The 24963-nt window shown below is 36.6% G+C and overlaps 3 protein-coding genes across 8 annotated transcripts in view; 2 read left to right on the forward strand and 1 right to left on the reverse strand.

The window, feature by feature from the left end:
• flna (filamin A, alpha (actin binding protein 280)) overlaps nt 1-1769 on the forward strand; it is a 74853-nt gene extending 73084 nt beyond the window's left edge. For all 5 annotated transcript variants that reach the window (XM_084721892.1, XM_084721896.1, XM_084721897.1 and 2 more), the window contains one exon: nt 233-1769. In XM_084721892.1, coding sequence (XP_084578018.1) covers nt 233-417 — 185 coding nt within the window. In that variant the 3' untranslated portion in view covers nt 418-1769. The remainder of the gene's footprint in view (nt 1-232) is intronic.
• A 2715-nt stretch (nt 1770-4484) lies between these two features.
• emd (emerin) lies at nt 4485-14746 on the forward strand. Its single transcript, XM_084721898.1, has 7 exons — nt 4485-4605; nt 8808-8886; nt 9728-9823; nt 12207-12238; nt 12331-12356; nt 13775-13864; nt 13953-14746. Exons 2-7 carry the CDS (start codon nt 8808-8810, stop codon nt 14155-14157), a joined length of 528 nt encoding a protein of 175 aa, XP_084578024.1. The 5' UTR covers nt 4485-4605; the 3' UTR covers nt 14158-14746.
• Nucleotides 14747-16286: 1540 nt separating this feature from the next.
• Nucleotides 16287-23605, reverse strand: LOC146325749 (ninjurin-1). 2 transcript variants are annotated; one of them, XM_084721899.1, is made up of 4 exons: nt 23359-23605; nt 18911-19145; nt 17352-17490; nt 16287-16549 (listed from the first exon to the last, which is right to left on the reverse strand). In XM_084721899.1, the coding sequence occupies exons 1-4, from the start codon at nt 23401-23403 to the stop codon at nt 16465-16467; spliced, it is 504 nt and encodes a 167-aa protein (XP_084578025.1). In that variant the 5' UTR covers nt 23404-23605; the 3' UTR covers nt 16287-16464. The 2 variants fall into 2 exon arrangements, with proteins under 2 accessions (XP_084578025.1, XP_084578026.1); XM_084721900.1 differs by having other exon boundaries at nt 17352-17487; nt 23359-23590.
• Between the last annotated feature and the right edge of the window lie 1358 nt (nt 23606-24963).

The following is a 24963-nucleotide window of genomic DNA, read 5'->3' on the forward strand; positions in this document are numbered from 1 at the left end:
CTCCTGTCCCAACTTTTTTGGAACATGTTGCAGACATCAAACTCAAAATAAGGATACATTTACAAAAAACGGATCAGTTTGAGCATCAAATATCTTGATTTTGTACAAACTGAAAAGCATTTGCAAATCATTGCATTTTATTTTTATTCACATTTAACACAACATCCCAACTGTTTTGGAGTCGGGGTTGTATATCGATGTCGCCACTCATCTGTTCTGTGTCCGTCCGCAGGTCGCAACATGCTCCTGGTCGGCGTGGACGGCCCCAAGGTCCCCTGCGAGGAGATCCTAGTGAAACATTTGGGCAACCGCTTGTACAACGTCAGCTACCAGCTCAAAGAGAAGGGAGAGTACATCCTGGTGGTCAAGTGGGGAGATGAACACATCCCGGGCAGCCCCTACCACATCACTGTCTAAAAACAAAAAACCACAATCACAAACTTCTTATACCACTGTTTAAAAAATTCTATCTAGAGTCTAACCAATCATTGTTTACAGCTCCAAGTCCCTCCCATGTTACAAATTAAGATTTCTGGCTTTGCATTTTATTGTATAATTATTTAACCAAGTAGAAAACCAACTCTCACGTCAGTGTTTACCCTTGGCCAGATGTCTGTGAATACCTGAATCTTCACTGTAACCCAGAATCTCCCAAAGATGAATGGAATATTCCTCTCTTTGCGGTCAGAGTTTCATTCTGCTAATCACATCATTCAGTCAGTGTGGGGAGGAAAAAGATGCACCTTTTTTATTACTGTAATCCAGCAGTGGACGATAGTAGATTTGTCCGAACTAGTGTAGAATGATAGGATAGCTTAGCGTAGCGTAGCAGCAGTAGATTTTTGGCCCCGCTGAGCCCGGCATTGGATGGAAGGTTACTGTTTACACTGGAGGAGCTACTCTTGCGTACATTTATGATGGATTTATATGAACAATCACAGGACTTGAACCAAAGAGTGTCAGACGTAACGTGCCTTCCCCACCTGTGGGGTTCTATGTAGGAAAACTGCGGCACACTTTGACGCAAGACCTTTAATTGTCCGTATAAAAGTCCGCTCAGCACTGGCCCCAGTCCACTCCAGCATGTGGTGTTCACGACGCTCTTTAATAAACCAGTTGTTTTACCTGCTGCTAGTGTGATCCAGTTTTAGGCACTGCTGTTCTTCATATGGATTAGAGTAGGGCGATAAACAAAAAAAAAAAAAGATTCAAGAAGTGGCGACGGATGTGAAGCAGAGAGGAAGAAAAATTTCACAGTAGCTTACTCGTGGTTTGTGTCACAACACCGCTGCTGGGAAACAACGCTTTTGGTGTGTTTTTAACGTGTGATTCCAACACGTGCTCTGCATGTTCATTAGGTTGAGAAAGTGTTAGGATACAGACGGATTGAGAATAACATCGACATGACACGCAGTGGTTCACCTTTGGAGTATGGAACTTTTTTTTCATATCAGTCAAAAGGGTTTAAAAAGGGACGTTTCTAAAGAAGATGGCTGAAGATGATGTTGTCGCGTCCTGAAAACACGATGACCAAAAACAGAAGAGAACAGATGTTGCTTTGTTTTCTGCTCAAGTGTTTGTATCTCACCCCCACCCCATTCAGCCGCCACCCACCCCCTCCCCTCATCCCTCCAGCTCGCTCTGTGCGCAATCTATCTTCCAGAACAAAAAAATGAATCTTGTCCTAAATAAAAAAGGCTTTAAAAGTGTTTGTAAGACAGTATTTTGATACACAATAAAGTTGTCTAAGTATTTTTCTGTCAATCTAATGGCTGTTTGTTTTTTGTCTGCCTCACACTGAAAGAATGGAAAAGTTAAGTGATTTTATCTAAATGTGAAGGTGAATATTCTCATGGAGTAAGAATGAAAACAATGTTTATATCCACACAAGTTTCCAGTGAGTGGAAAATGTGTACATTACTGGAGTGTGCAGCCAACGCCCTTCCTGGAAAACTCCAACTCCTTATTAGGCCTGACTCTGTGTCTGCCTCCAGAGGGCGCTGCAGGACAGAGCATGTCACTGAAACTCTTCAGAACAGTGTTTATACAATGAAACCATTTGTTTAAATTTTACTATTGAGACCAACGTGGTGGACTCAAGCCTCAGGGAGAAACCATATGTAGTAACAAATACATTTTAAGAAGAATACCAACAATAAGATTTCAAATAAGTTGTTAATGATGTCAGTGGGGTTCTCTATCATTATCATTAATCATTTTAGTATTTATTTTATACACACAAGTACAACACAGAGAATGGTTAAAAAAACAAAACAAAACAAAAAACTGTCTGTCCGGAGGAATTTTTACTTTTTTTTTTTTCTTTAAAAAAACCCCCTCAAAATATTTAATCCAATTATCAAAATAGTTGGCAATTAATTTAATAATCAGTTGATCATTGCAGTTCTATAGTCTAGATGATCATGGTCCTAATTACTTGGGTTTTTTGTTCAAAGTAGCATCTTAACATCTCATTTCTCTCATTTAAAAAACTAATACATAATACTTAATACATATTCCAAATCAATCCCAAAATGTTTCACATACATTTACAAAACAAAACAAAACAACATAACAAAATCCACAGGATTCAGAGATTAATTTGTTAGTTTGTTTGTTGTTGTTTTTTTTTTGTTTGTTTGTTTGTTTTCCAGAAATTTGGGTAAATTGAAAGTGAACCAGCATGCACAGTTCCAGGACCCTGAAACTGAAGCAGCTACATGGAATTCAGCCTTCATTAATCTTATTAGTCACCTTCCTACTGTGACATGTGAAAGTGTCTGTGAAAATGGCCTTTTATATTCTTAAGTACAGATACTGGAATACCACATTTAGTTAAGGTCAAGCAAATTATTCACGATGTTCTAAAATCGCCTGATACTGGCCTATCACAGCTATATCTGTCTATATTGGTATCAGCCTATATGTTGTCCAATATTTGCCTGTATGAAAACTTATCTAACATTACATAGATTAGCAGATTGTTCTTATTTGTAAGCTTTTAGGCAGTATTTCTGGTATATTTGATACTTTTTAAAAAAAAAAATTCAGGGTTAATACATACATTTAATTTGCTCTTTGTGTTTATTAGTTTACAGTTATTTATAATTATTATACATTTTATAGATAAAAAATTCTGGTTGATATCACTGGATTTTTTTTTCTTATTACTATTATTATTAACCTTTATTTAGTCAGGGAAACACATGGAGACCAAGGTCTCATTTTCAATGGTTACATACAACACAATTAAAATCAGAAAACAATACAAAACAATAAAACACCGGCATCAGATTTGGTCCCAAACGTCCAGTATCAGTTGGGCCCTAAAACGATTTGATAATCTAATAACACTTTATGACATTTTTATGACAAGTCCAAAAAGTATCTCTGTAATTGAGATCAAGAAAAATATTCATGGCACACTAATGGACTCTGACATCCAGCGTAAAAAACAACCACATATGACAATGTAATGTAAAGGTAACATTTAAAGATAAATTGTTTCTTTAAAGGGACAGTTCAACCCAAAAATCAAAAAGTACACATTTTTTTCTGTGGCTTGTAGTGCCGTTAATCCATCCATACTACTTTGGTGTGAGTTGCAGAGTTTTGGAGATATCAGCTGTAGAGATGTCTGCCTTTCCTACAGTATAATGGGACTAAATGGCACTAGTTCTGTGGTGCTCAAAGCAAAATGAAAAACTCTAGCAGTTTTATGTAGGAACCACTTTCTTTCTGCAGTACCAGAACTACTTTCTGTCTAATAGAAAACACAACAGGCCAGAGAAAAAATATTATCATTATCATTATTATTATTATTATTATTATTATTATTATTATTATTATTATTATTATTATTTTGGACTGAACTGTCCCTTTAAGTTTGATCATGTCAATTTGTCATGGCAAAGACAGTAACAAGAAGGGTGATCAGATTTGGTGACATCATTTATTAATATTATGAAGATCAGTTACAGATTGTGAGGTTGATGAAGCACAGTGCCTTGTCACAGGTGACAGGTGTGTTTCAGTCACTTTAAACACTGTTTAAGCAGATACGATTATCATTAAGCTGTAGGAGCTAACAAATACATTATATTTTTAACACAAGATCCGGTTTAAACTGGTTGAATCAGTGCAGTAGACAAGTGAAAACATCAATAATAGTCTTATATATTTTTACAAAAACGAACGGAACATATTCAATAACTAAAAGCAGGACTTATAGCTTACATAAGTGACTTGGTTAGAATATTTTCATGGATTCATATGTTGGTCATATTAGTATAATGATTAATTTTCGGGACAAGAAGGACAGGATTCGGGACAACTGCTCGTAATTTGCCACAGTCTTGAATTTTTTCAGGACGTCTAGTCTCCTTAATAACAGAGTAACGGCCTTCTTAATAAAGCAGTTGTCCTCCCAGCCTGCACGTCCTCCAGTCCAGCAGCAGCAGTGAGTTTTCCGCCGGTAGTAACGTTAAGTGTAGGTGTGCCAGCGTGACGTCGTCCAGATGTCAGCAGCTACACCCACCGAGCAGATCAATCTCGTCCTGTTTCTGCTCACATTTTCAGCACAGAACTCTTTGTCCATTTCCAAAGGTGAGTGAATTAACCTCCTTTCCACTTTAAACAAGCTAACGTACCGTTTACTTCATTTTAAATCGCTCGCGATTGATACTCGCGCGAGATCAAAAAAAGCCGCGAAGTCTGCTTAGGTTTGTTAAAAGTAACGCAGCGTTACAGATGTAGAACAACAAAAGTGTTGCGACGTGTAATAAAAATGTGTTTAAACGTCGAATTTTTGATTCACTTTGATTTTATAATGTTGCTTTTAATAAAGCGGACACTGATACTGGTTCAGATTTTTTCTCCAAGTTTTCCTGCAGCCTGGCGGACAGCAGCGGACAATACGAGTCTCCTGCTTTTACATCTGCAGTCTATCTATCTATCTATCTATCTATCTATCTATCTATCTATCTATCTATCTATAAGATCTTTATTGGCATAGTTAACAGACATTTATATTACCAAAGCAAATAGGACAAACCACAAAAAAGTAAATTTTTAACGTAAGTGAAATTTAAAAAAGCACTCAAACAGAAGAAATGTGCTTTAATTCGTAGAAATAAATGCAAATGAATGAAAAGCACACCGTAAAGTTCGAACAAGAGAGAACTGTAGAAACACAATTTATGTATTTACAGTTTTCTTTATTGTCTTTATTTGTCCTCTCAGACATATACAGCTAGAACAGTGGTTCCCAAACTGTGGGGCGGGCCCCCCTGCGGGGGCGCAGAGCCGCTGCAGGGTGGGTAATGATAACCAAAGGAGAAATACAGACTGAAATAATGTTAAATAAATATGACTTATGTAGGGGAAATTAACAAATAAAAGTTTACTGATGCTATCATGCTGACTTTTATTACACTAAAATTGAACTTGATCTGAACTTTTAGGAACCACTGAGCTAGTACATGGTGAAATGAAAGCACATTCCCCAGGGAACAAGGTGCTACACAGTGAGCATTGATTAATGTGCAGCCATGTAAGATGTCTGGTTGGTCCCATTGTGTTGTCTGGATCTGGGTCACATGATGGGATTGAAAATGTACAGATACAACAATTGCTGGATATTGAAAAAAAGTGGAAAGTTTAAAGATAGTTAAGCCACAGTTGGTGTAAACATTCACTACTCAGCAAATGTGAAAACTGCAAAATTGTAAGAGGGGGAACAATATAATAGTCATAAAATGTGTGTATGTGCAGTAAATGTGTGTATGTACAGAGATCAGTGCAGTGCAAATGTTTTGATTGAAAAAGGACAGGACATCTCTGCCTCACAACATACATTAATTTGAAAGTTTAAAGACGCACATTTTGGTTTTAAAAAATATTGCACCTCCTATGATTTGAAAATTTGCAGAAAGCCATATTGCTATTAATCTATAAAATTTCGATTAATTGTGCAGCCCTAATGGGAAACAGACGTTGACACTGCCAAAGCAAGTGAGTGTGAGAAACAACAAAGGAAAAAAGACAAAAATTGCCAAAGCAAATGTACATTTCCAAAGTAAGTGTTGAATAAAAACCACAAAAATGTAAACAATCATAAGTAAAGTTTGTAGTTTGAAATATATGTGTATATACAAATGAGGTCAGCCCTGTGAACTGTAATAAGTTGACTTTAAAAAAAGTTGGGAAACTAATTGCCTTAATTTCCAAGTGAAGTAGATAATTTATTTTAAGTTGTTAAAGCTTAAAACAACTAAGTTTAGGCAACTTATTCAGTCATTAAACATGGGTATTGTTAACTCCAAATAATTAAGTAAGTAGACAATACAATGTTGGTTCAGACAACTTTAAGAACTGAGATATGTTAAGTAAGTAGTACTCATTAAAAAAAAACAGTTAACCTTACTGGTCTACTCGGAAAATTCATATTTTCAAGTAAGCTGAGCTATAAATGATAAGTTGTTGAAACAAAGAGAGACAAGAGTTTGAGGGGAAAATAGAAAGTGTTTATTTGTTCTGTAAGACAAGAAAAACAAGTCTCTTTTTTTAGTTTTGGTTCTCTTTTCAAGAATGTTGTCAAACTACAAACTTGGTACTCTGCTGAATTTGCAGGACCCCGAGTTGATCTGATCGGCCAAGAACTGCTGGAATCTTAGTCAACCAGAAAGCCAGCAGTGTTTTCCTATGAACATTTGTGATTTAAATGTCATCCAGAAACATGTGATTAGGTGTGGCTGCCAAGAGTTGCACGTTGGGCAGTTTGAGTAATTAGCACAATGAGCTAGTTGACTGCCACAAACTGGAAGTAATGTGGCCTTTAAAACCAGGAAAACAACACTTTTATTCCATATCATGATATAACGATATCCAAAATCTCTCATATCAAGTCTTATATTGCGATTACGATGTAATACCAATAGATTGTCCAACTCTAAGTATATCTGCCTGTGGGCGATCACCATAAAAGCATGAGAGCATGTTAATTCCATTACATTATGTTCTGTGCAGTATTGACAATAGCCCAAAATAAGCAGGAAAATATCAGCATATCACATCTGCAGAATAAAACATTGTGCATCCATATTTTAAACTTCATAACAGTGAGGCCTACTGTATTAAGATAAATATGATAAAACATATTTTGTAAATATACTGCAAACACAGAAACATAATAGTAGCCACATAGACAAAAAAGTCTCAAATAATTTGTTTTCATTAAATACCATGTTGTTATTAATAATATGCTAATAAGTGGGCATGTTCCTGGCGACTAATTTCCGTGTTGATTAAACGCAAAATGTAATTTAGACTAGTTGACTAGTCTAACACTAAGAAAACACTCAGAAAGCAGTTAAAATTTAGCAGAATTTATTTATTTGTAATGTTGAACACGGTCTGACTGAAGAGGGTCACAGTGTCTGCAGGTAAAGGACCCAGAGCTAACGTTAGCTGCCAGCCTGACACACAGTGTGGCTAATGTTAGCAATGCTAGCAGCAGCAGCAGCAGCTCCGCCTGCAGGTTTATGTCTGTGTCTGTGCTTAATGTGGTCACATGTTTCTCCAGTTGAGTGAATATAGATCAGCTTATTCTGTCACAGTCTACATTCATCTGTCTGACTTTGCTGATGTAAACATCCAGTTGTCAGGGTGATGGGTTCATATGTGCTGGGCGAGAGAGGCTGTCGTCTGACAGAGCCGCAGCCTTGACTAGTGGCGGGCTTCTGCATAAAATCTTAGAGGCAAAAGATAACTGGCTTCATGCATGAATGAAATATTGATAAATATTTTAAACGACTAGTATTTCTGGTGCCGACTAGCATAGGTGGGGATGTTTAATCGTATAGTCGACTAATCGGACGCATCCCTAGTAATAAGGGTATTACAGTTGAGCTAGAACTGTTTTATCATAATTTATATGCATTATGCAGTTGGTTTACATCAGAATGAATTATTACTTATTATACCTGATAGTGAGTTAATTAAGCTAATTTTGCAAATTTTCCAAAATGCAACTTTTAGCCACCAAGTTGCATTTCATCCATGAGGTGGCTGTAGCTGACATTTCAATCATAAAAGTTATTGGAAACAACATGATTGGGACCAAGCAATTTTCAGTAGACAATCTTCCAGCTGTGTCCAATCAAAACTAATCTTCTTCTTGTTAATGATGTGTTGGCAAACAGCATAATGGTATATTAGCGCCACCAAGGGTCTGGAGTGTGGATTGCAAATTATTTTCTTAGAGCTGATGAGTTTAATTACTTTCCTCACTAGGAAATTGTCTTACCAAAGTTTTCTTTGATAAAATCAACAAAATAAGCAATAACTAGTGAAGGTAACTGATTTTTGAGCAATATTCTACAGTGAGAATGGCCTAAAATAAAATAGAAAAGGGTGGATTTTCAGGGAAGAAATGTAAATAGTGAGAACTGTAGGGATCTTTTGTATGAATGTATTTACAGATGATTGGTCTATAGACTGTTTTATTTGTCATTTCAACCATATCCATCAATCTGTTAAGGCTGCACAGTTAATTGTAATATTGTCGAAATTGCAATATATGCAGTATCCAAATCACAGAACCAAAGTGCAATTTTTTGAAAAATGTGTGAGAAAACAGCATTATAATGAGGTACTGTAGTGCTGCATAGATGCTCTGGCTTAAATATCTTATTATCCAGTAAAAGTTTAAATTTTAATGCAAAAAAAGATCATTCCCACTAATCGTATTGCATCATATAGCTTTACTGTCTGTGTATGTGTTTATTTGTCTGTCCGTGTCTCTGCAGATGTCTCTGAGTGAGAAAAGTGATGAGGAGATCAGCGAGCTGCTTGCTCAATATGACATCAAACATGGACCTATAGTCGGTAAGATGAAGGCCCACATTGATTGATTATGTGATTATAGGGCTCATAATCAGTAGGTCATCATGTTTAAACAGCCGTAGTTACAGGAGTGATAAGTCTAATCATAAAAATATTCACTCGTAATATATTGTAATAGTGAGCAGGAAAAGTTCTTTGTGCACTGGACAGCCATTGTCTTGTTTTGTCCCCAGCTGACAGACATTCAGTTTACTGTCAGAGAGGAATAAAGAAAACAAAAAATATTCACATAAACAAACTGAGATCAGAGAATTTTGACTTTTTTTTTCTTAAAATGTACACAAACTGATTAATTGGTCATCAAAATAGTTGGTTATTAATCTGATTAACAGTCAATAAAGCAATTATTTATTGCAGCTTTAGATCCAGGACCCCAAAAATGTATAGTTAACTGTGACTGTGTAGAATTAATTGCTTAAAATGCATAATTAATTATACAGAAATCTTAATAAAGCAACAACAAAAGCTTAGTAGAGGCTTAACAATGATATAACAGTAACAGATCATAGATAGATGTCTTATAATCTAATGATAAACATGTTTATGCCATTCTTAACACTAATATAGTCTTATTAACAGTATTAATGTTAATAAGCATCTAATAACAGGCTATTACCTATCAACTAATGCTTATTATAGGCACCTTTATATGTTAGTGTTATCAAGATTTTCATAATACTCCCGTTGATTATTTTAATTATTTTAACAAATCCCATCAAACACTTAGATGATGCAAACAAGAAGTAATTTTATTTTGGTATATTTATTGTTTACTGTGTTGAGGACATTGAGGTGCTGTTAATGTGTGTCATTGTGTGAACAGTGTCTACTCGGAAGCTGTATGAAAAGAAGCTTGAGAAGGCCATGGAGGACGCCGTGGTCAAACCGTCGTCTGATAAGACCTACTACAGAGAGGAAGGTAGGACACACAGGCTCTGTGTCACTGGGTTTACTGGTGTGGAAGGCATGAACAGTATAGACAGTACATCAGTGCCCTACAGTCTGAAGTTTGTCTAAACCATGATACTGTAGTAGAGCCCTCATGTTGTTTGACCAAAAAGCAACATGATAATAAGTTACAACAAAACATTAAAATCACAGATAGAAGAACCAGTAACATCAGAACTTGGACAAATTTGAAGATATGTGGCAAACTAAACTAAACAGACTGCATACAGACAGCTTTAGCTTGTTTAACAATTCACTACAGTGAACACAACAAAGAGGAGGAGGAGCTGGAAAAAAGACCGGTTCAACTTCCTTTATATGGACATGGTTTAGTTTAAAAAGTCAGTGAGCAGAAAACAATCATGTGCTAATCATGTCAGTTGACAGTCATTATATAGGTGGTGGTAAAACCTGACATACTTGAATGTATTTTTCCAGTTTTTCCACATTAAATGATCTTAAAATACCTCTGTACTGTGTGAAATATGTCCCACTAAAACAGTCAACAGCACAGTTCTACTGTACCATACCAGTCCTTTACTTCTGTAGAAGAATTTACATTGGAGCCTACAGAAAGACAAATATACCGTGATATATATTTGAGCAACTTCCCAGTAGGGTCCCGTATGGCACTTTTTTCCCAGGATGGTGAAGTCAGCTCTGAAAGGGATTGTATCATAACATCTCTTTTTGACTTATTTAAAGTTTGAAGTTACTACATAAGTTTTCTTATGTACATGACCTCAGCTACGTGACATACATAACATCCTTATTTTAACCCAAACCATGATCTTTTCCTAACCAAGTAGTTTTGGTGCCTCAACCTAAACAAACTGCTGCCATTTCACACCGTTAACTGAACACCATGTGACTTACTTACCATGTTTAATGTCCAATCAATCTACCTGTTCTGTCATAGAGATATATATGAGGACGTGTTGGACAGTCCACAGCTGGCCAACAGTCTCCAACACCACAATATATAATTATTTTTTGTACAGAATTCTTATATCCATTCTCATATTTCTATTCATCTCATATTTTCTACATATTGCAATTTTATATTGCTGTTATATGTTGTAGATGAGGAACATGCACCTTTACACACTTCTTATTGTATATATTTGTTATTATTGTTATTGTTATATTATCTCTTTACATATTATAGTAGAATGTATATATTTTTACATACTTGTAGCTGTTAAGTCATTTTTGGTTGATCGATAAAGGGAAAATAGTTTCAGCTTTAATCTTTTGCTGCTGTCTTTTCTGTCTCCTGACAAGTAAAAGACCTGAAAGGGACAGTACACGCCAAAATGAAAAATGCATATTTTACCTCTTACCTGTTGTGCTGTTTATCCATCTAGATAGTTTTGGTGTGACTTGGTGAGTTTTGGAGATATCATTTGTAAAGATGTCTGCCTTCTCTCCAATATAATGAGACAACATGGCAGTTAAATGGTAGAAAGGGAAGAGTTCTGGTGGATTGTACCTTAGATAGAAAGTAGCTCTTACATCACTTACAAACTGCTCACAACAAGGTGTGTGGATTATCTTGAGTCGGCAGGTCATGATTTTTGGAAAGAGACACTGGTTTTGAATTTTTCACATCAGACATCTCCACAGCTGATATCTCCAAAACTCTGCAACTCACACCAAAACATCAGGGCTACACAATTAATCACAATCAAATTGAAATTGCAGTATGGCCAAGAGCAATATCCAAATCATAGAACCAGAACCAAATTGCTAAAAAAAGAAAAATGTGTGTGAAAACAGCATTATAATAAGGTAGTAGTGATCTGGCATAACACCTTGTTTCCAACAACAAATATCACATCATCATAATTTTATTCTTTTTTTTCTGTAACTATGAAAATTATGATGCAAAAATGATCATTCCCTCTAATTGTATCACATATTTTGTTGCAGCATTTCAGTGAAAATAATCGCAGTATAACTTTTTTTTTACCATACTGTGCAGCTCTACAAAAGACTTTTGGGTGAACTGTCCTTTAAGTAAATTATTTGGATCATAGATTTCCCAGGGTTTGGATCAGGCCAGTTGTGTCCATACTTTAAAACAATAATGATGCTGTTGCTCTGTGATGAACTTTCTGCAGCCTCCTCTGTGTGAACAAAAGAAGAGATCCAGTAACCTGCAACATGCTCTTTGATTTGAAGCCTGAGTCGTTGTAACACCGACTTTCCTTGTTAAACCTGCCTTCTGCTCTTCACTCTCAGTCACCTGTGTCATTGTTATGTCATATTCCTAAAAATCAACACAGTTGAGTCCATAAATGTTTGTTATTGAAGTCCTAAGTGTGTGAATGTGTTTTTTTTGTTCATTACAGAGGAGGAGGTCACCTACATCACATACAGTCCGGTGAGTGTGCGTCGTCTGTGTGCTGTCTGCTCTGTGTTTGTGCTCTGTGACTATAAATCATCTCACAAGCTTTCCTACTGTCATTCTCACAGGCTAGACATGAGACTTATGAATACACGTGAGTACAGTTTTAACACACACAGAAAAAAACAAAAGGCATGTAAACTATGTTGATGCAAGATAATTCCCTGATTAACCTGTGAGAGGAGGAAATTTGTGCTTGTTTATCAACCCTGTCACCTTCAGTTCAGTTCAGGGCAGCACACACACACAGACTCAGGGAACAACCAGTGCTTCTATACTGGATCACTATCTGGCTGCTAATGTTCTCTTAGCATGTGACCAAAAAACATTTTTCCAAGTGTTTTTCTCATAAATGTATTAGTTTAATCTCAGAGGTTTTATGTGGGATTTTTTTTTAGCAAAATTATGGCTTTTTAATATCAGAGAATATTTGCGTGTTTCTCATTCAAGTACCACTTTAATCTCAGATAATTCCTGTTTTTTTTTTTTTATTGTAAATTTATGGTTTTAAAGGAGGAATATGTAGCCGCTGCACTTGCAAAAATTAATACAGCAGTTGGGGCCACAGACTGTACATATAATAGGTTGTAATCCTGTTTAATATATGATCTATGGTTGAAGTAAGTTGTTTCCAACCAACCTTTCCATCCCAGACACAGCAGAGACAGGCAGGCTGCAGGAGTGCTGGATGCACGCAACCTTGTAAACTGACGATAACAAGGGATGATTAGTCCTCCACTGTGAATTGATCAGCTGTTTATAACTGTCAGTTGTATGTAAATTTAAAGTTAAGTCTGTTATCCTGAAAACAAAAAGTGTCCCTCTTTGAAATTTTCATTCTGGACCAGAATAACTGTTTTATACGTCTGTTTCACATTAATCAGAGTTCAAGAATCTCTGCCAAATTAGTAAGTGTTTGTTTATGAGTCATAAGAAATCATTAATAATCTTGTAGAAGGCATAGATGTTTATAACTGTTAAATTGAACAAAATGTTAATGGAGTTTGGCAGCAGTGAGACAGGCAGACACTTGGAGTGTGTTATTTCAGAGCAGTGGGCTTTTGTTTTCAGGATAACAGGCTGAACTTTACACTGACAGACAACTGACAGTTATAAACAGCTGATCAACTCATAGTGGAGGACTCATCTTTGCTTGTTATTGTCACTTTATGAAGTTGAGTGCATCCTGCCAGCCTGTCTGTCTCTGCTGTGTCTGGGGTGGAGGGGGCAAAGAGGAAACAACTTGCTTCAACCATAGATTAAACCAGGATTACAACCTATTTAATATACGGTCTGTGGCTCCAACTCACTATTTGGACTGCAGTACACATTTTTAAATGTGCAATGGCAATGCATCGCATGCTCCTTTAATATTATACAGTAAAAGTAGTTGCAGTATATTCACAGTGTTGGAAAGTGGCTCACTGGCTTGACAATGACTTGGCAGCACTGTTGTTCACTTCGACTACATTGCTGGATTGAAACTGAAGTGCAAAATGTTTCTGCATCCAGGCTGAAGAGACGAGGCAACGTGGAGCTAGATGAAGGTGACGGTGAGGAAGAGGAAGAGGAGGAGGAGGAGGAATCAGACCAAGATACAGAGTGAGTGTTGTTGTATAAACTAGTGGTGTGTTTGAGCAAATGAGTGCATCGCCCAGTCTAAATATTCCTCCTCCGTCCTGTGCTTCAGGCCCCCTATCCAGGTCACTAAAAGAGCAGCCAATCACAGCGCGGCCACGGCAAAATCCAAGGTGCCAGTCAGGAAGTCTGGAGGCGGCATGTGGAAGGTGATTTGGCTGCTGCTGCTGGTCGCTGTGTTAGCAGCCGTCCTCTACTACGCCTACAGCCCTGTGATTAACATGGAAGTTAATGAAGAGCCAGTTGGAGTTGAATGATCTGATTGGTTGTTAGGATGTCAGGGTACTTTTATTTTTTTCTATTTTCTAGGCATTTCTTTTCCATTAATGTTATAAGTGGAGAGAATGATTTTTTTCTCATTCCAATTAGGAATGCACAATAATTATCAGGTCTGATAACTCGTCCATGCTTTCTCTCTGCTCCAACTCTAAATCTGACCTTCATTACTCTTCCAGCTCACTCTCCTCGGTCTGTCACCACTTTCCGTCAGTGCTCCACTGACAGTTCATTTTGCAGACATAAAACACATGGACACTAACTCACTGACCCACTGACCATCTCCCACTTCACATAATCCAAACTCTCCTTTCTTCTCGGCTTGGTTGCATGAAAATTATGTGCTGTGTTCTCCAGCTATGCAAAGTTTTGTGTATTTGATTTCTTCTGTGATTTATTTTCTTCTGTTTCCCAGGTGATTTGTTATTATTTGTGAGATCTACCTGATGATGTTTAGTAGCAAAACAGACTTGAAGTGATTTTTCATGTTTCCAAGCTTTCCACATGATGCCCAATCAAAAACCAAAGGCTGTTGTCTATTTGTGTTAATAAATTTCTTAAAAAATTAAATCAGGTCTCCAGCTCTTAAAGGCACTGCACTGTGAACTTTCTTCACATAAAAGATTCAAAAATGTCAGCATGTTAGATTTGAACAGAATGAGAGAGGTGTTTCCAAACATGTAACAGTCAAATTCTTTACTGAAATCTGTCATTTATTCACTGTTTTACTTACAAAACTGCAGAGGTGGCAAAAGTACACATTATTTACTCAAGTAGAAGTACAGATACCTGTGTAAACAGAGACTCTGGTAAAAGTAGAAGTACTGATTCGACCTTTTTACTGCAGTGAAAAAGTACAGGCTCTGAAATGTACTCAAAGTATAAAAGTAAAGAAAAAAAGCCTCAGGACATTTCTACTGACTGTTTCTCTGCAAAGTTAACTGAACCTCAACTTTTTTAAAGTCAAGTCCTCCACTATTATCTGTGTCGTCTTCTTATGTCTTGTTACATCTTTTTACGTCTTTTTTTGTCCTTTTTTGTCTTGTTAGTTCTTGTTAGGTCCTTTCTGTCTTATGTGTTATACATATTACATTTCGGTGTTTTTCATCTTCTTACATCATTCTTATATCTTTTACATTGTTTTCATCTTGTTACGTCTTTTTCATCCTGTTACATCTTTTTTGTCTTGGTACATCTTGTTATCTATTTTGTGTAGTTTTTGTCTTGTTCCATTTTTTATGTTGTTTTTGTCTTGTTACGTCTTTTACATGGTTTTGTTGTGTTATGTCTTTTTGTCTTTTTTTGTCTTGTCTTTTTGTCTTATATCTTGTTCCACCTTTTACATTGTTTTCATCTTGTTCTGTCTTTTACATTTTCGTCTTGTTCTGACTTGTTACATCTGGTTTAATCTTTTACATCGTTTTAGTCTAGACTTATATCTTTTATGTTCTTTACTTTTAGATCATCTTTCCCCTGTGTTGTTCACCCCATTTAGACTGAAATCAGTCTTGATGTTGGGGAAGCAGTGCGTGATGATGCAAAATAAAAGTAATCAATAATGCATCAAAACTAAAGTAACGGGGCACTTGGATATTTCAGTTGGTAGAGCGTGCGCCCCATGTTCGGAGGCTGAGTCCTCTGCAGCGGCTGTGGGTTCGATTCCCGCGCATGGCACTTTTTCCCCCACTCTCTCTCTCCACATTTCCTGTCATGCTATATATGTATGTGTGTATATATATATATATATATATATATATATATACATATATATCAACTAAAGTAACAAGCCTGTTTTGAAAATGTAAGGGGCAGAAAGTTCAGATATTTGTGTCAAAAAATATGGAGTAAAAGTAACAAGTTTCAGAAAAATAAATAATCCAGTAAAGTACAAATACCTGAAAAAAAAGTAAAGTAACAAAGTATTTGTACTTCACTTGCCACCTTGCAAAACTGTAAATGAGCATAATTTCACCTCCACCATCTAACATTTGAACAGAAACAATATAAAGAACTGTTATATTTACAAGATAAATAAATACTTTGACATCAAAAGGTAATGCTGTGCATTTGGTAGCAGGAGTCTGCTGGTGTCTGTACTCAGAGGATGGTTGTCAATCTTTGAGATGAATTCATCAGCTGTGATCCTGAGTTGAGGTTGAGGACTTAGCGATCCTCAGCCTGCTTCCACAAGACCTCAGCACTTATTGTGATGGTGGATCCCTTCAGATTACAAGGCTTGAAGGTAACAGGTGAACAAGGAAATGTCTTCATGTGGTCCACAGATTTGTCTAAACGCCACCAGTCACGTTGAGGTTGACAGGCAGAGGGGACAGGTGAGGTTCTGGAATTGACATCACACGAGGTTCTAATGACCTGGAAAGAAAACCGAGAACAAGTTCATAGGAGTTTACAACAATGCCTGCTCTAGGTCTGTACACTCTCAGAAATAAAGGTGCTAACTAGAACCATAAAAGGTTTTTCAGATTGTCTCCATAGAAGAAAGCTTTTTCATTCCTCGTTGAACCTTTTATAAAGGTTTTACTTTATGCTTTATGTTGAGTTCTACATAGAGAGATAGCATTATACCTAGTATCATCTGTTTAAAGTTTCCCCCAGAACCCCCTATGAGAGGTTCTACAGAGAACCCTTCTATGGTGTAATGGTTCCATGCAGAACCCTCTCTGGGAGTTCTATCTAAAATCTTTCCACTATGGTGCTAATAAGAACTCATCCATGGAGTTCTATTGAGAAACTTTTTATATTTCAATGGTATCATCTAGAACCCATGCATGGAGTTCTACTGAGAACGCCCAGAGTGTCGTCAAGAGAACCCGTTTGCATTCCAAAGGTTTCATCTAGAACCCAACAAGGGGGTTCTACCAAGAGCCCCTTCATAATCCAAGGGTTTTATCAAGAACATACCCAGGGGTTTCTACCAAGAACACTTTTACCTTCCAAGGTTTTATCTAGAACCTATCTAGAAAAGAGTTCAAACTCTTTCTTCCAAAAAGGGTTCTTTGAAAGAAAATGATAATGGAACCCATAGTCTTACAAAGACCTGCCTCTGAAGAACCCTTCAAAAAGGGTTCTATAGAAGTAAATGGTTCCAGGTAGAGCCTCAGCTCTTCAGGAAGAACCCTTGTAACTCATGTATGTACGTTCTGTAATGGCCTACCTGACAGCATGTCCCTCAAATCCAAGAGCAGTGATGAAGATGTTGATCAGGACGGTGAAGAAGACAAAGACTGTAGCCACATTGTTCATTGTGTTCAACTTGGCATGTTTCCTCACATCATTCAGATCATACTTCACTGCTGGCACACAATCAAACAACAACAACACGGTTAGCACATGAAAAGCTGATGAGCAAGAAAAACAAGATATAAACAAGTTGAGGGAACTTTGTACAAGAGTTTTTTATTAAAGGGAATTTATGTTGGATATAGGAGGTTTAGTTTAGGATTAGCCACAGATTACAAAAAAATGCCAAAGGTACCAAATACTGGTAGATAAAAATAAATATTAAATATGTATTTATAACACAATTAGAGAGATAATTCAAATCACCAAAGAGTAGATCACCAGAGAGTAAGAGGTGAGTGTTTGATCTAACCACTAATTGTAGGCCTAGTACACTATCACAAATCTTTTTTGTAAAGAAAAGTTGGTTCAAAAAGTGACAACCCAAACAAATATTTGCAATATGTGAGGTGTAAATTAAAGTGCAAGAAAGACTTCAAGTAATAATTTGACATTTTGGGAAAAACACAGATTTGCCTCATTTCCAAGTTACACAAAAAGATTGATACCACACTCATGTCTGAGAGCTAAATATGAAACTACAGCTAGCATCCTGTTAGCTTAGCTTAGTATTTAGACTTAAAATGGGGAACAGCTATCCTTGCTAGGTAACAAAATCCACCTCCAAACACCTCTAATCCTCACTAATTGCCATGTTATATCTTGTTTTGTTTTTAGTTTTTCAAGCAGAAAAATGCCATATAAATGCATTAATGCTAAGCCAACTGGCTGCAGGCTCTGTATTATTATTTCATATTATTATAGCAGTACATAAATTATTCCTAACAATCAATCAAACTACTTCTTTTAGTGAAAATACCAGGTGATTTAAATATGATACTACATGTAGCAGCCTGTTAACTTAGCTTAGGATAAAGCCTGGTAACAAAATCCACATACAAACACTTCTTAATCTCCCTAAACATATCTTGCAAAAACAAAAATGCCCTATAAGTGTAGTCCATGTATGCTAAGCTAACTGGCTAGTGGTTTTATATGATATTGTTATATATACAGTATACAAGCATATATATTTTATTGAAAATGCCAATTGATATAATTAAAGTACAGCTAGTGCCCTGTTAGCTTTGGTTAGCGTAAAGACTGGAAAGCTAACCTGACTCTGTCCAAAGGTAACAAAATCCACCTATAGAAACATTTACAGCTTGCTAATTAACAAGTTATATCTTGTTTTTCATTTCAAGTTGAAAAATGTCATAAAGGCTAAGTGTAATCCATTTATGCTAAGCTAACTGGCATTACATATAGGCTTTGCACTTTCCAAAGTGTCAAACTATTGCTTTAACAATGAACCAAACTACTTATTTCAATGAAAGTGCTTAAACCTAAAGATTCCAAAATCAAAAGTTTGAGACAGGTGGACAAGAAAGGACTGATAACTTTGGGGACATGCAAATAGTCTGAGTCACTTGCCAATGAAGACGAGCAGCAGCCCCACTATGACCTGTAGTGTGATGGACAGAGACAGCAGGACGATGAGGGGAATGTAAAAACGGTAATGAGGCCCCACATAGAGGACGGTCTTCAGCTGGGACGAGTTGGCCATCAGCAAGGCGACGTCCAGCATGCTCTGAGCCGCGCTCTTCTTAGTGGCATAGTGATTTATGTTGATGGCACGATATTTTTTTCCAGAGGCGGCTGTCAGTGCCTGCAAGTATATGGGAGAGAAGAGGTTAGAGCTGAGCAAAAATGATGTTTCCATATTCATATGGCAGCCATTTTTCTCATGTTAAGGGCGGGAAACGAAAACTATGTTATCAAAAGGATAATGTCGTATTCTGTGTTCCAGTTTGCAAGTCATACAACCTAAACGTACAAAATCTGGCAAATAGAAGAAAAAGACAGTGGGTAGCAAAATCCAAAAGGACGTTGGGACATAATTCCAGGTAAAACAACATATATGCTAACCCATTAGCTACAACAGCAAATATTAGCATTCAACAACTTCTAGCTAACATTACTGTCTGATAGTGTCATGTGATATGATAGGAAAGGTATCACATCTACACTATACTCTAGGGTTCCAAAATGGTTCTTACTAAAGGGACAAAGCTCTACCCAGAACCATTTTCTCCTTGAACAACCTTTTTTCAAACGTTTTTTGTAAGACTTAAGGGTTGCACTGAGAACCTTTTTCATACAGAGAAACCTTTTGGAAGGAAGGATTTCAACATTCTTTGAAGAACTCTCTTTTCCAAATTCTTTTTTTAAGGGCTCTTATAAAAGGGTTCTCAATGGAACCTCCTGGCTGGGTTCTACCTAAAATCCCTGGTATAAAAAAGGTAGGTCGCTGAGTATGTTCTAGATAAAACCCTTTGAATAAACATGGGTTCTTGTTCTCTGTTGAACCCCCTTGGTTGGTTCTAGATGAAACACTTGGAATATAAAAAGGCTCTCAGTAGAATCCCCTGACTGTGTTCTAGATAAAATCCTTGTAATTTGAAAAGGTTCTTGGCAGAACCCCTTGGGTGGGTTGTTGATAAAACCCTTGGAAGATCAACAGGTTTTTGATAGAACCCCCTGGGTGGGTTCTGAATAAAACCCTTGTAATATAAAAAGTTCTCTGTAGAACCCCCTGACTGTGTTCTAGATAAAACCATTGGAATTTAAAAGGGTTCTTGGTAGAACCCCCTTGGAGGGTTCTAGATAAAATCTTTGGAATATAAAAAAGTTCTCGCTAGAGCCCCTGAACTGGTTGAATTCTTGTAAGCACCCTTAGAAGATGGAACAGTTCTGGATAGAACCCTCAGAGAGGGTTCTGAGTGGAACCATTGCATCATTGAAGGGTTTTTTGTCAAACCTCTTTATGTTGGGTTCGAGGTTGATCTTTCTGAAAGGCCTCCAAGTGGAACCCTTACAAAAGGTGCCACCAGGAACCAAAAATGGTTCCCTTGTGAGGACAAGCTGAAGAACCCTAAATGGTTCTAGTTAGTAATTTTATTTCTAAGAGTGTATCAAACAGCAGTGTTAACTAGGAAGTGGTTGAATGCTAACGTTAGCTGATGCATAACGGGAGTCAGTCATGATAAGATAATAATTTGTCATATTTTGTACATTTATACGACAGCTTGGTCCTTTGAAGAACATTTGAGCTCCCCCCTGAGCATGACATCAGAGGAAAATGGCCGCCATGTGAATATGGTGAACTAAAGAACAAAGTCAGACACGTTCTATAATACAGCCACTGTTTCATTCATACAGATCCACCTGTGACAGTGTAAGGATAAAATAATAAAATGATGGGGTTCTCGTGAGGAACAGCATAATTCTGTTCTGTTGTTCCCTTTCTGATTCCTGTGTGTGTACATGTGTCCAGGTCTGTGCGTCACTGTGGTCCATTCCTCTCACAGACAGATGTTATGTAATTTGTTACTATGCACTCTGTGTTCTCAGGTGTGGTGAAAAGTGGGAGTGGCACAGTGACAGGTGATGACTCACCTGGGCAACAGAGAGAGAAGCAACAAAACACAACATGTGGGCCGTTCTCTCTCATGTGCAGAGAGGATGACTCTAACGGAGCATAACCGACATGTTCTATTAGTATGTGTTTTTTTTTTTTTTTATTTCTAATTATTTAAAAATATCGTGAAAGTTTACTGTTTCAGTGCCCTGATATAGTTTTGCGCAATGAAGGGGAACTTTTTAAGTTAAGGTGCTTGTGATAAACATTACTTAATAGATAATAAGGCACTCATAAGATTCTTATTAACAGTGTTAATTATAGCATAATAAACATGTTTATTGTGAGATTATAAGACATTTATAAACATAAGAAATTTGTTAACAGTTTGTGGACATTAATAAAAGCCTTGTTGTTTATAATAGGATCAAAAACACATTTATTGAGTTTAACTAACTTTCTAAGCCCTTCTTGTTCTTTATTAAAAATAATAATGTAATAGTAATATACATATATATATAATAGTAATGAACTCTAGCAGGTGAACTGAGTGACTCAAGTCATATTCTCATCTAAATCAACTACATATACATATATATATATATATATATATATATATATATATATATATATATATATATATATATATATATATATATATATATCATTATTATTATTATTTCTAGTATAAAACACCTTCCATACAAACATGCAGCCCTAAGTAGGCCTGGGTGGTATGGCCTAGAATTGATATCATGGAGTAACTTGAAGCACGGATGGTAGCTTTATATATCAGTATTTATCTGATTAAAATTTCAATAAAAATGCTTCTGAGGGGTCAAAGAACTTTGATGGCAACTGCATGGGAACTATTCCTGAACTCTAAACTGTATATCCAGGACATATTTCATGTAGAACAGAGGGAAAAAACCTTTAATGTGCAAAACTAGAATAATAAATAGAAAGAAAAATACAAAACCTTGTCTCAAATATATCAAGTACTACCACCCCTTGTACCACTGTGGTCCAACATAATACGCAGAGTTTAGTTTTCTGTTCATTGTCTGACTTTGAGGCTCTGCTTTATGTTACCTTCTCTTTTTGTCTGCATGTAGCTTCCATTTACATGAAAATATTAAGTTGTTTTTAACTTACATATATGTTGTTTTAAAGAGCTGTATTGAAGTGTCTTTGTGCGTCAGTGCTTAAATATTGTATTTTTACACATTATCTCAACTTTGACAACATGCAATGGGACAACTACAAAAAAGCATGGTTAACTATGCATAATACAGGATTCATTAACCTTAATAAGGCATCCTTCAGGCTTTAGATCAAGCACAGTAGTGGTATAGAAAGTACAATATACTATTATTAGTACTTATAGTCTGATTGATTTATATAAGGGCATTATTACCTGTTAAATAATGCTTGTAACAAGCACCTTTCAACAAAGTGTTAACCAGGATTTTTTTTACTCTAATATTGGTGTTGGCATCTGTCCCAAAACTCCAGTATCAGTCAGACCTAGTTATGTGTTTGTGTCTTTTTCTCAGGGCTTGGCCCGTCCTGTAGCGCAGGTAGATGAGATGTCACACCTGGGTGCAACTCTGTCTGAGTCACAAAGCTTTGATTCATCTCAACACACACAGAAACACTGATTTTACTTTGGGCTGTGTCACCATGTGACATTCCTGTAAACGCACACTTGTTAAAGTGGTGGTTCCCAACCTCAGGGTCAGGACCCCATAGAAGGGACACAAGTTAAATCTAAATGTCCGATTTTTCTCTAATTTTAATTTACATTGTTAGAAATTACTAGATAAGTCTAGCAGTTTCTTGCATTTTACATAATTCAAACAAAACAAGGGAGGAAAGCACACTTCAGTTGAATAGATGACCACTGACAGACATAATTTATTGATTATGGGGGTTCAGTAGTAAACACTACTTTGTTCTAAGGGGTTAGAAGCCAATGTGGAGACCATCAGCCAAAACTGACCACGGATTTGGCCCTCTTTATGAATAGGAAAACAATTATTCTACTAATTTTATTTTAGTTGCACTTTGTACTAGATGTCCAATAAGCGTAGGGCCAAAGTTGGACAAAAGAAGACATTTGAAGACGTCAGTGCTGTGTACAGTAATTGGACACACTTGGAAACTTGAATGATCTTCTAAAGTTTCAGCAATGAATTCTATCAGCCTTTTATGATTCCTCTGGTTCTGTTTAACTGCCAACAATTTACAATGAAATCCTTAATAAACGTTAATTAAATTAATTTATTAAGGAGCAAATCAGTCACCCAGGTTACATTTGCATCTGAAAATAGATATTTTTCCACTGATCTACTCATAGTAGGTTCTATGTGCTGACTGGCACCCTGTTAGAGAACAGAACAGGAACAAAACAGAAACAGAGCAGAAAAGATTAGAGGAGTAAAGGGGGGGGGTAGCTTACCTCTATGTCACCCAGTTTATTCAGACTGATGCCCTCTCCGTTCATTCTGTCCTCTGTAATAAGTCCACAGCAGCGCTCAGGAAATGGTTCTTTGTCTTGTCTGTTCCTCTGTGCTCACATGTGTTCTCACAGCTCACTATTGTACTTTCCTCAGAGAAAGTTGAGGGAGTGGACACGACAAACAAGTTAGACAACTCCTCCTGGTCCTGGACCAAAAGACCCCTCCCACTATCCTGTCCAACTTCTAGAATAGGACAGACAGAGGTGGCAAAAGTACATATTATTTACTAGGTAAAAAAAAAAAAGTAGAAGTACTGATTCAACTTCTTTACTGCAGTAAAAGTGTAAAAGTTCAGGCTCTGAAATGTACTCAAAGTATAAAAGTAAAAAAGTACAGAAACAGTCAGTAGAAATGTCTCTCAGAGGGTGCTCTGAGAGACATTTCTACTGACTGTTTCTGTGCAAAGATAACTGAACCTCAGCTTTTGTCTGTGGCTGAGGCTCCCTGTCTGTTTTGTCTTATTAGGTCTTGTTTCATCTTTCTATCATTATCGTCTCATTACATCTTTTACATAATTTTTGCCATGTTTTGTCTTTTACATCATCTTTTACGTCCTTTTGTCTTGTTATACCTTGTTTTGTCTTTTATGTAGTTAACGTCTTATTACATCTTATGTCTTTTATTTATTTTTGCCTTGTTTCAACTTTTATGTAGTTATAATCTTATTACATCTTTTACATAATTTTCATCTTGTTACATCTTTTACATCTTGTTATGTCTTATGTCTTTTATGTCATTTTTGTCTTGTTACATCTTGTTTTGTCTTTTATGTAGTTATTGTCTTATTACATCTTTTACATCTTGTTACGTCTTGTTGTGTCTTTTATGTCATGTCTGTCTTTTGTCTTTTACATTTTATCTTTACATCATGTCTTTTTATGGCATTACCATCTGTTATGTCAGTGGTCTGTGATGGATACACCAAGGAATCATCTTTTCTATGTGTTATTGTTCCAACATTTAGGTTGAAATCCGTCTTGATGTTGGGAAAGCGGCATGTAAGGAAAATGTAAGGAGTAGAAAGTACAGATATTTGTGTTAAAAGAAAGAAATGAATAGATAGAATAGAACAGAACAGATCACAAACATGAGTAAAACAGTTAGTAAAACAAAAACATAGATAAGTGACATTACACATGAAAAGTGTCATGTCTGTGTCTTTAATCTCAGCAGTCATTTTGGAGAGTTCAGGCGACTGATGGCATTTGGGATGAAGGACTTCTTAAATACATTTTGGTTAACAGGGGACTCTCTAGCGCCTCCTGGAGCTCAAAGGTTCAAACTGGCTGCAGAGAGGACAGGAGCTGTCTGCCAGGATACTCGCTGCAATAACATGAGTGTAGTGAGAACTTTACAAAAAATACGTTTAATATCTTTTATAAAAATTTCTTCAAAGTCCTCACTACAGACATTATATGAGTCTGGACAGATGTTGTTGTAAACTGTAACTTGACTGGTTGGTGGAGACAAACAACTGTGAGGCAGAAATTCTGTTTTCTGACTGCTCTGTTTTATATGACCAGCTGACTCTTCTTAACCAACCA

The sequence above is a fragment of the Lutjanus erythropterus genome, chromosome 6 (assembly GCF_056507025.1).
Source record: "Lutjanus erythropterus isolate fLutEry1 chromosome 6, fLutEry1.hap2, whole genome shotgun sequence".
NCBI classification, from domain to species: domain Eukaryota; kingdom Metazoa; phylum Chordata; class Actinopteri; order Lutjaniformes; family Lutjanidae; genus Lutjanus; species Lutjanus erythropterus.

What these genes read in the sequence shown, in the direction of transcription:
- emd (XM_084721898.1), top strand. Translation starts at nt 8,808, where the DNA reads ATGTCTCTGAGTGAGAAAAGTGATGAGGAGATCAGCGAGCTGCTTGCT. An exon ending in CAAACATGGACCTATAGTCG is followed by an intron (nt 8,887 to 9,727) that starts GTAAGATGAAGG and finishes TTGTGTGAACAG; the next exon opens with TGTCTACTCGGAAGCTGTAT. An exon ending in GACCTACTACAGAGAGGAAG is followed by an intron (nt 9,824 to 12,206) that starts GTAGGACACACA and finishes TGTTCATTACAG; the next exon opens with AGGAGGAGGTCACCTACATC.
- LOC146325749 (XM_084721899.1), bottom strand. Translation starts at nt 23,403, where the DNA reads ATGAACGGAGAGGGCATCAGTCTGAATAAACTGGGTGACATAGAG. An exon ending in GCTGCTGCTCGTCTTCATTG is followed by an intron (nt 17,491 to 18,910) that starts GCAAGTGACTCA and finishes ATTGTGTGCCAG; the next exon opens with CAGTGAAGTATGATCTGAAT. An exon ending in TTTGAGGGACATGCTGTCAG is followed by an intron (nt 16,550 to 17,351) that starts GTAGGCCATTAC and finishes TTTTCTTTCCAG; the next exon opens with GTCATTAGAACCTCGTGTGA.